General features: G+C 47.3%; 1 protein-coding gene across 1 annotated transcript; it reads right to left on the bottom strand.

Annotated features, from left to right (window-relative positions):
• Window positions 1-1618: 1618 nt before the first annotated feature.
• On the bottom strand, window positions 1619-11067 carry SPINK2 (serine peptidase inhibitor Kazal type 2). Its single transcript, XM_077814292.1, has 4 exons — window positions 10980-11067; window positions 10857-10900; window positions 9044-9153; window positions 1619-3049 (listed from the first exon to the last, which is right to left on the bottom strand). The coding sequence occupies exons 1-4, from the start codon at window positions 11041-11043 to the stop codon at window positions 3004-3006; spliced, it is 264 nt and encodes an 87-aa protein (XP_077670418.1). The 5' UTR covers window positions 11044-11067; the 3' UTR covers window positions 1619-3003.
• Window positions 11068-11505: the final 438 nt, after the last annotated feature.

The following is an 11505-nucleotide window of genomic DNA, read 5'->3' as shown; positions in this document are numbered from 1 at the left end:
TCAGCAATGGTCCCACACTTTCCCTGACCACCTTCTTGCAAAACTGCGTCATGTGAAGGGCAGGTGGCAGTGAGGTGCCTCAAATTTGGAGGAGCAGAAGAGAGTAGATCTGCCTTGGAAGCTGATGCTTCCTCTTGAGGGTCTGAAGTTCACCTCACACTGTTTGAGGCAATATAGCTTCAAATGGGTGTCCCTGGAGTTGTTCTTACTCAAAACCACTGACACATGGCTCTTATCAAGACAAGACAGACAGCAGCTGTGGCTGTAAAGGGGTGGAATTAAACTGGCATAGGACAGAGGTTTAAGCCAGAGGGCTTCAACTCTGTCATGGGTTTAGTAGACTCACTGTTGGTACCCCACCCCAACTGCTGGCATAGCCATTCTTTCCTCTGTAGCACCCCCGCCGCTGGTCACTCTTGTCCTGTGATGATCCACTTCATCTCAGGACTTGGCCCTCTGGCCAGGTCACATTTTAGTCCCAGCTCATCCATGGTAATAAATGTACAAAAGTTTTCCCAGACCTGAAGAGTAAGCTCAAAAGCTTGCCTCTCTCACCAACTGCAGTTGGTCCAATAAGAGATATTAGAGAGACGAGGTTGGAGATGTAAAAGTACAAGAGTCAAAAAATGCCCGGATGAAAAAGATCCTCTGACCCCTCTTGGACTATTCCTCATCCTCCCCATAAGATTTAGTCCTCTGCCCTGCTCTGGGCTCCATAATTCTTACACTGGGCTTCTATGCCCCTTTCTCAGTGCTGGTAGGAGAATCCAGGCACACCTCTGCTCCGAGTTCTGGACTAGGGACCCCATATGAAATAGCTATGTCTGCTCCTTCATACATATTGCTGTTTCCCTGTGCTGCTTCTTATCTCCAAGTCCCTTGTTCTGCTTCGCTACAGTCTGAGCATAACACAGCCTCTGCTCTGGGTCCCAAGCCTTGGGCTTCTCCCTAGGTCCTCACAGCTCCATTCTCTGTTGGAATGCTGGCCCTTCACCATGGCTTCTTTCCAGGGCCCATCACAGGGATTGATTCTGTTCCTGTGACCTCCTTCTGTCTGCCTTCCCCAGGCTCTTCCCAGAGAGGGAACTCCCTACCTCCTCTCTCCTGCATATTCCCTATAGCGTCCACATCCTTATTTTATGAAAGTGACCCAGCTCCTCTCCAGTTGGGTCTAACAACAAATCAAGCCTGACACACTAGGTGCAGTCAGGTGAGCTAACTCAGCTCTCAGACACGTAACTCTTTATTCACCTATATGGAGCAAACACCCCAGCAAGGAGGATAGAGGAGCCAAGGGCCAAATTTAGTTTAGATTGTTCGGTTTTCTTGGTATGACCAGAACAACATAATAAAAGAGGCTAATATTTTGAGGGGAATTACCCCTAACTAATACTCTAGAAGTAGATTTGGTTAAGGGTAATGCAAGGACTCCACTTGTTCTGTTTAGCTGCCATCAGTGGTAAGAAGGAACGAAGGGATGGCTGCAGCTGCTCTGTTCTTTGTGCTTTTGGGTGGTGTGGGTGGAACTAGAACATTCAGGACACTGCTATTCAAAAGCTTCTGAGCTTGGATACAAGGGGCACAGGTCAACTTAGAGTGGAAGCCACATTGACACATATTCAAAGAACTTATTTTTATTGGTCTGAATTTTTGTTCCTTATTCATTAACAAGGTTCCCACTTCTAGGGTATGAAACTATTTAATAATCATCCTATATAACTAATGTTACAGTTTAACAGTAGAAATCTTGGTAAGACAACATCTAACTAAAAAAAACACCAAAAACACTTTTAATCCTTCTATGCAACCAAGTAACATTCTGAAACAGCTAACTTACTAGTTTATGCCTAGACTCTGCATTGGAATTGGCTATCATCTTCCTGAGCCCAGGAAGAGTCTCATTAAAGTGAATGGACACCCCAATGATGCTCTATGCTAGCAGTTCCTGATACAGCATCAGGGGCTTAGACTGTAATATGTTCCCCTCTGGGGCTAAAGTTATATATTTTAACATCAGTATCATAAGACATCACTAAGGTGGAAATGCATTAAGCTGAAGTTCTTATTTGATAATAGTGAGAATTAAATGTGGGGAATGTTAAGTTGGCACTTTGCTTTTGCTACTGACTAATGCAGAAATAAGATATTTATTCAAAGTAAGATGGAATCATACATCAAAGTGAAAAGCGTGCATAAGCAGTTTGCAGTGTGTAGACTGATAAAAACTAAAAATAGGTGTGGTATAAAACTTACTGACAATTAAAAACTGTGGCTTTCAACAACAGAATCAAATGGTTACAAAACAAGTTTAAGCATTGTGGGCAGCAGGTAAGCTGTATTCCTGCTAGGGCCCACACACCACCAAGAAGAATCTGTATTGCAAATTCAGTGTGGAAAAGTCAGTCCCCTGCCTATAGCAGCCAGCCGAGATCTCAGGGGAGGTAAAAGTTTTTTGTAACTAGAACAAGTTATCCTGGCTTTTTAATTAAAAAATAAAATAAACTTCATACCAGTGACTTTGCAGTGGTAGGGGATGATGTGGAACATACAGCACGCTTAGAAATTTGGTCTTCTAAGTAAAAATTATGCCACACCTAGGGAGGTTAGACACATAGAGGTGCAGCAATGGTATAGTATAACCTGCAAGATCCCCACATACCAAGCTGCCTCAGCTGCTCTATGAAGTAACCATGCCATCTCAGACAAATTCTACATAGATAATAAAATCAAATTAAATTCAGAAATCTTCAATAGTGTAGTATCTTCCAAAGAAAAAAGGAAATATAGACTATGAGAATAAAAATGAATCTTACAGGTACATTCATAAACATGACTACTATTTTAATAAAATAATGGTATTATGTCTATTCAAAAGTGGTATAAGAGCAAAATAGGCATTTTATTTAATCAGACTAAACTACACAGACAGCAAATTTAAGACACGGTTTCCTCTTCAATCTGGCTTTCCTCTGTTCCATGTTCTTCAAGTTTAATACTACCGTATTAGCAGTATCCCTTCCAGCGAATTTTGACATCCCTCCTATTTTCCCTGTAACCAGAACAAAAAAAAAAGAAAAAAAAAAACATTAGAAGATAGATTCTAATAGAGTGGCAAACAAAACACACACTATCCACAGTGGAACTGTATTCAGCTTCTTTCTACATCTTACAAGTAGAATCACATTCAGTGATGTTTTCAGCAAATCTTACTGCAAAACTACAATATAAAGTTTTATACATCATGCTTAAATGACTTATTAGAGAACGCCTTACTTTTGAATCTGTCATCCATGCACGACTTGGTAACAGTTTATAAACCTGAGGAGTTTTTAACTTGTGATAGAGAAAGCTTAAAATGAATGCTAAAATGTCAATAATCCAAGAATATTATCTTGTAGGACAGGCTCACACTCCCTGCAAAGTATCAGAGGGATAGCTGTGTTAGTCTGTATCCACAAAAACAGAAAGGAGTCCAGTGGCACCTTAAAAACCTAACATTTATTTGGGCAGGTTTCAGAGTAGCAGCCATGTTAGTCTGTATTTGCAAAAAGAAAAGGAGTACTTGTGGCACCTTAGAGACTAACCAATTTATTTGAGCATAAGCTTTCATGAGCTACAGCATCTGATGAAGTGAGCTGTAGCTCACGAAAGTTTATGCTCAAATAAATTGGTTAGTCTCTAAGGTGCCACAAGTCCTCCATTTATTTGGGCATAAGCTTTCATGGGTAAAAAACCCACTTCTTCAGATGCATGGAGTGAAAAGAGCCAAATTTAAACCTTACAAAACTGCCTGGCCTCGTCCAAAAAACCACTGGAGAATGGTGGTGGAGGGGGTACATCTTCTGAACAGTGCATTCCCATCTTAGGTGGTCATTTCTCCCCCTCCCCTGCCTCTTTTACACTTGTATCCCTCTTCAGCATTTTGAAGGGAGCAAACCAGGGAATGCAAAGTTAAGATCTAACAGAGTTTTGTTTTGGGGTACGATATTAAATTTGCTTTGTTTACAAATCAAGTTTTTCTGACTGCACTGAAAATGAGAGGAATTAGAAGCTGGACTTTTTTTCCCACCTCTTAAAGTGATGAGGTTTTACAATTGGAACTGGCAATTGTGTCAAAAAAGCAGAGCAGACCCTAGCTTCCATTTTGACAAGAGTAAAAACTTGTTTTAGTTAGTAAACAGGTGTAAGTGAGATACAAGGAATAAGGTGTTTCTGTATAGTAACTTTCCTGACCATAACCACACTTTAGTACAATGTTGATTATAGTTTTTAGATCTGGGATGTATCCCTGGTTCTGTTACGAACTTCCTGTAAAATCTTGGGCTTGCCATGCAATCTCCATGCGTCAATTTCCCATTCTGTCAACTCTCTTACAAGGGTATTTGCAGCTTAAAAGTATTGTTTGCAAAGCTTTTGTAGATCTTCTGATAGATGATACAACAGAACTGCAAAGCAGCCATTCATTGCAGTCAGAATACTATCTCTAGTTGCAACTTACTAACTCCTATTTCTTATTCAAATAGGATGTACTTACCTATCTGCGAAGTCATTTCAGCCACTTAAGATATACCAGTCACTGTAAACATCTTACAAATTGCTATACAGACATTAAGTTAAATTAAGCAAAGTTGAGGGTGGCAGGTAACTAGTGCAGGAGAAAGCACAATAAGCAGAGCTCACATGGACGAAAGTCAAGCAACAAACATGTCAGAGAGTATACAAGCTTCCTGTATGAAAGTAAGAGCTCTTCCCACTGTTCTCCTTCCTGAGAAACTTGGAAGATTTGGACACTGCACTCTTCTGAAATTAAGTGACTACTGCATATATCCATAACTGTTTTTTTCAAAGCTAAACAAGGGAAGTATGAATAAACATACTGATGAATAAGGATTTCAAAGTCAAAAGTTTTAAAACAAAGTCATTCAAACGATCAGTGTGCTACAAAGCAGCCAAGTAAGCAAACTGCCAAATGGGTTGTAATGAAACTTAAAAAAAAAAAATCCACCTTCAAGCTGATACCCATGAATCTTCAATCCAAAAGACATTTTTGAGCATTTCATAAGCCATCAAATATGAGGGTTTAAGGTACCATTTCATTTATATGAAGTGTCAATCCCATAATGCACACACAAAACCATATAAAAATTACACATGAGCAGTATACATCACTAGACATCATAAATTACTTCTTAATAGACGCAGGGAAAGTAATCAGGACTTCGCTTAGAAACTTCTTTTGGATTTCTCTGTACCCTTACAAGATAGGGTGCTGTGCAGTGACCTATTTACAAATCTCAATTTCACCTATTTAGAACTATGTTGGAACTAAGTGGCAAACAGGAGAAAATTTTCGTTAAGTATTAAAGTTGAGACAACATGCAGACAATACAGAAGGGAAACAAATTTCCTTTAAGATATTCACTATATAAGTACTGGTATCAGGCTAGATTTGATTTAAATCACTAATCATTGGGAGGGTTTTTTTTTTTTTTTAAATCATGGATTTTTATCCACCCTGACTGGTATTGATAGTATGTCTTGAGTAGACATATCAGAGCTAGCTTTAATCTAGCTCGCTCAGGTCCCAGACCAGTGAAGCTGTGTCAGCACTCACTTCAACATGGGATAGGCCTGCAAGTAGTTATCCAGTGTTCCAGGTGGCCTTGTAGAGTCCATGCTGAAGTATGCCCTGCTGCAGCTTCACTGTTTTGGGACCAAAGCTAACTACTAGAGCGCAATCACATTGTGATTTCAGTATAGATGGTATGAAGTGGGACAAAATTGGTGAGGTTACAGGGACAAACCATCCCGATGAGTCGAAAGAATAGTAAATATGGCAGGCGACCAGCTTGGCCTAACGGTGAAATCCTAGCGGATCTTAAACATAAAAAAGAAGCTTACAAGAAGTGGAAGATTGGACATATGACCAGGGAAGAGTATAAAAATATTGCTTGGGCATGTAGGAATGAAATCAGGAGGGCCAAATCGCACCTGGAGCTGCAGCTAGCAAGAGATGTCAAGAGTAACAAGAAGGGTTTCTTCAGGTATATTGGCAACAAGAAGAAAGCTAAGGAAAGTGTGGGTCCCTTAATGAATGAGGGAGGCAACCTAGTGACAGAAGATGTGGAAAAAGCTAATGTACTCAATGCTTTTTTTGCCTCTGTCTTCACTAACAAGGTTAGCTCCCAGACTGCTGCGCTGGGCATCACAACATGGGGAGTAGATGGCCAGCCCTCTGTGGAGAAAGAAGTGGTTAGGGACTATTTAGAGAAGCTGGACGTGCACAAGTCCATGGGGCCGGACGAGTTGCATCCGAGAGTGCTAAAGGAATTGGCAGCTGTGATTGCAGAGCCATTGGCCATTATCTTTGAAAACTCGTGGCGAACAGGGGAAGTCCCAGATGACTGGAAAAAGGCTAATGTAGTGCCAATCTTTAAAAAAGGGAAGGAGGAGGATCCTGGGAACTACAGGCCAGTCAGCCTCACCTCAGTCCCCGGAAAAATCATGGAGCAGGTCCTCAAAGAATCAATCCTGAAGCACTTACATGAGAGGAAAGTGATCAGGAACAGTTAGCATGGATTCACCAAGGGAAGGTCATGCCTGACTAATCTAATCACCTTCTATGATGAGATTACTGGTTCTGTGGATGAAGGGAAAGCAGTGGATGTATCGTTTCTTGACTTTAGCAAAGCTTTTGACATGGTCTCCCACCGTATTCTTGTCAGCAAGTTAAAGAAGTATGGGCTGGATGAATGCACTATAAGGTGGGTAGAAAGTTGGCTAGATTGTCGGGCTCAACGAGTAGTGATCAATGGCTCCATGTCTAGTTGGCAGCCGGTGTCAAGTGGAGTGCCCCAGGGGTCGGTCCTGGGGCCGGTTTTGTTCAATATCTTCATAAATGATCTGGAGGATGGTGTGGATTGCACTCTCAGCAAATTTGCGGATGATACTAAACTAGGAGGCGTGGCAGATACGCTGGAGGGCAGGGATAGGATACAGAGGGACCTAGACAGATTGGAGGATTGGGCCAAAAGAAATCTGATGAGGTTCAATAAGGATAAGTGCAGGGTCCTGCACTTAGGATGGAAGAACCCAATGCACAGCTACAGGCTAGGGACCGAATGGCTAGGCAGCAGTTCTGCGGAAAAGGACCTAGGGGTGACAGTGGACGAGAAGCTGGATATGAGTCAGCAGTGTGCCCTTGTTGCCAAGAAGGCCAATGGCATTTTGGGATGTATAAGTAGGGGCATAGCGAGCAGATCGAGGGACGTGATCGTCCCCCTCTATTCGACATTGGTGAGGCCTCATCTGGAGTACTGTGTCCAGTTTTGGGCCCCACACTACAAGAAGGATGTGGATAAATTGGAGAGAGTCCAGCGAAGGGCAACAAAAATGATTAGGGGTCTGGAACACATGACTTATGAGGAGAGGCTGAGGGAACTGGGATTGTTTAATCTGCAGAAGAGAAGAATGAGGGGGGATTTGATAGCTGCTTTCAACTACCTCAGAGGTGGTTCTAGACTATTCTCAGTGGTAGAAGAGGACAGGACAAGGAGTAATGGTCTCAAGTTGCAGTGGGGGAGGTTTAGGTTGGATATTAGGAAAAACTTTTTCACTAGGAGGGTGGTGAAACACTGGAATGCGTTACCTAGGGAGGTGGTAGAATCTCCTTCCTTAGAAGTTTTTAAGGTCAGGCTTGACAAAGCCCTGGCTGGGATGATTTAATTGGGGATTGGTCCTGCTTTGAGCAGGGGGTTGGACTAGATGACCTCCTGAGGTCCCTTCCAACCATGATATTCTATGAAAATATTTCCCCCCTCAACCATAGGCAATGCATGGGGGGCGGGTATGTGGGGTCATGTTCCCCCCCCCCCCCAAGTTTTCTGCTTGGCCTACAAGGGGGGTGGGGGGGGAGGAAGAGGTGCTTTGTCCTTCTCCCACTGGGCCTGCCCCTGGCACGCTCAGCCCCTGTCCCTGGCAGCCAGGCCCGTGTGGGGAGCAGAAGGGGTGGGACCAGCTGCTTTCCATGTGGGCTGCTCTGTGTCACTGCTCTGTGCAGAGCAGCAGCTGCCTGCAAGAGAGCCTGGCTGAGGTGGTGGCCTGCCTGGCCCCCTCTGCTCCCTGCCCAGGCCTGGCTGCTAGGGACAGGGGCTGAGTGAGCCAGAAGCGTGCCAGGGGGGTGGGGAGGGGAGAGTGGCTCTCTCTCAGGCAGCCACCATGCTGCACAGAGTCAGTGACCCAGACTACCTTCAGCTGCTGTGAGAAGTGGCTCCCTCCCACTCCCCACCCAGGCCTGGCTGCCAGGAAGAGCAGCTGAACATGCTGGGGGAAGGGGGGTGGGGGGAAGAGAGGCACAACAGAAGAAGGAAAAAGCTCCCCCTGCAGGTAATTCTGGTGGGGTGGGGAGAGCACAGGAGCTCCAGGCTGGGCTCAGGGCGAGGATGACACCAGGCACAGGAGACATGTGGGGCAGTCACATCTTCCCCTTTAGACTGTGCCCTTCCAGTATCATCTATGCCCTCAACATTCGTCACTCAGCCACTTTCCCTGCATAAGAAACTATGAACAGTTTAAGTCTAGAGCCCCCCCCCCAAAAAAAAGATTATAGTAAAAGCATCTCTGAGGCTGGGATAGCTTCATCCCACTCCCTCTTGGGGGATACCTTTCATGTTCTATAGGTCCCTGATTCTATGATAAGCTGGTAGGGTGTTGGGTCTTATCAAGCAGTGAGCAGGAGTTATGTAACACAACAGAATAAAATTCCCACAAGCCACTAGTTTTGCAGGATACATAAGTGAGCGTGCAGCATCTGTGGCTAACAGAATCCAAACTATATCATTTGCATGTGACACCATAAAAAGTATGCAATAGGAGATCAATATTTGAGGAAATACTCCTACACATACAGTTTAAGAAGTGTGAGAGAGCTGAAGTCTGTTTCAGTAACGCAGCCTGGAAAATGAAAGAGAGTCACTACTTTATGTGCAAAGTTTGTTATACTTCAGACAAAAAAAGATAGGATGTGTCCAAGTTACACAATTACCTGTTTGAAAGGCAAAGTGCACACTCATTTGGATAAGTGTGCCCATCAGTCCCACAAACTGGGTTAAAGTTCTTTGGACATCCAGGCAAACCATACAAGTAGCATTTTGGCTAGAGAGGAAACAAGCTTATGAAACAGTCTAGGATAAGCAACTCCAAAACAGCATTTTGGAAACCTTTAAGCAATTTAATTGATTTTTTTTTTTTTGGATTAAGCAATTTAACAAATCCTGCCATCTTCCAATGGCATACCAATGTACTTATATACAAAATTAAAATCAACATTTCATAAAAATTTGTGGAGGGGTTGTGAGATATTGCATCACTTTCCTAGTTATGTGGAAATGTATCACTTCAGGCTTCACATACTAACTGCTCCCTACCATTACTTAGCTAAATACTTATCTTGCTTAACAGTCAAGGGGACCTTAGTCAACATTGCTAAAAAAGGAGTGTTTTTTAACCTTGGGATAACTAAGGCACAGCAGCTCTCCCAAAATAGAAGTACAGTGGAGACAAAAGGTTTTAGTTTTTGCACGAAATAAACTCAGAGGTCAACCCAAGTTGGGTGTGTAAGGCTGGCCTCCACAAATTTACCTCCTGGTAAAACTGAAGTGCTTTGTCTTCACTGTTGTTTTTACCTCAGGATCATTCATGCACTTCAGTTACCCTGAAAGATTAAAAAAGCCACCACAGCATTTTTAGCAGTGAAGACATGGTCACTTAACAAATCAACAGCGTACTGTAAGATGGAATCCATTCAAAATCACATTCGCATAACATTTTAGGGCCAGAATAGGAGGTTTTATAATGAGAATAAGCTATCTAGAGCTAGTTATCTTGCTATAAAATCCTACCCTTAAATTGTTAGTCAACACAGCTATGTTGGTCAGGGAGGTGAGAAAGCCACATGCTAAATATCCCATGCTGACCTAACCCGGGCTATGGGCATAGCTAGGGCAGTGGAAGAAGGTTTCCAGCAGCCTAGCGGCTCTGGCCCAGGGAGATGGTGTTCCTGCACCAAGGGGAAACCCCCCCTGCAGGCGCAGGCCGTGTCCGCATTTCAGGTTACGCTGGCATGGCTACCACGCAGTAACTAGTGTAGACATATCCCTAGCTGAAGCATCCACTACCCCGCTGTAAAATCTTTATCCCGACGTCGCTAGCGGGGGTCAAGCTCAGGTGGGACGAGGGGGACGCGGAGCACTGACTACAGCGAAGGAAGCAGCTACCGGCCTGGTCTCCGCCAGGGTTACAACGCGCGGCGGCTGAGGGGCCTCGGGGAGCCAGACAAGCCCCGCCAGCCCAGGCAGCCGGGGCGCAGGGCAGCCTCGACGGAAACGCCGCCGTACAGAGCCCGCAAGGCGGCGAGAGCCCCAGCCACCCCGGCCAGCTGGCGGCCCGCTCCCCGCCGAGGCGGGCTGGGCCGGGCCAGGGGCTGCCCGCGCCGCAGCCGGGGAAGGCCCCACGCGCTGGGTATTCCCGGTGGGGGGCTGCCCTCGCCGTACTGCGGGCAGCGCACCCCGGCGCTCAGGGCCTCCCGGCGCTCAGGGCCTGGCTCCCCAGCCCGGGCTCCCTGGGACGGAAAGGGGGGGGCGCACCCGGGGCTTGCCCTGTGCCGGGGGGATGGGCACGGGCCCCTGCCGCTGCCCGCAGACACCCGCCGGGGGATGGTGCCAGGGCGGGGCGCTGGGAGGGGGGCAGGATGCTGCGGGACCCAGCGGGGCAGCGGCAGTGCGGGGCGCTGGGGACCCGGGGGTGTTGGGCGGTGCCGCGGGCTGCCCCCCCCCCACACACGCCCCGGCCCCACTCACCCAGGCGGCGGCGGCGGCCCGCGCGGGCGGCGGCAGGAGAATCCCTGTGAGGAAAGAGGAGCGCAGTGTTACCACGGCAACGGCAACCGCCCCCGCCCCCACCCCCACCTGGCCGGCCGGTACCTGCCAGCGCCCCGCACAGCAGCAGCAGAGCGGTCGCGCGCCCGACGCGACACCGCACCCCCATCTCCGCACGCAGCGGCCGGCGGCGCGGGCCGCCCGCTTATAGGGCACGTGCCCCCTGGCGTCACAACCCGCCCGGCCCACCCTGCACCACCGACCACGCCCCCGGAGACCCCCCCCCCCCCTCTCCCGGCGCGTCCTAGCTCGCCCCGCCCACCCTGCACCACCGACCACGCCCCCGGAGACCCCCCCCCCCCCTCTCCCGGCGCGTCCTAGCTCGCCCCGCCCACCCTGCACCACCGACCACGCCCCCGGAGACCCCCCCCCACGGCGCGTCCTAGCTCGCCCCGCCCACCCTGCACCACCGACCACGCCCCCGGAGACCCCCCCCCACGGCGCGTCCTAGCTCGCCCCGCCCACCCTGCACCACCGACCACGCCCCCGGAGACCCCCCCACCCGGGGGATGGGGGCAGGGTCAGTGGTGCCCATGGGAGTGAGGAGAGGAGGTGGGGCTTCTGTGGGGTA

This window comes from Eretmochelys imbricata, chromosome 4, assembly GCF_965152235.1.
Source record: "Eretmochelys imbricata isolate rEreImb1 chromosome 4, rEreImb1.hap1, whole genome shotgun sequence".
Lineage (NCBI taxonomy): Eukaryota > Metazoa > Chordata > Testudines > Cheloniidae > Eretmochelys > Eretmochelys imbricata.
Note: the sequence above shows the minus strand (reverse complement) of the source record. Positions and strands in the feature narration are given on the sequence as shown.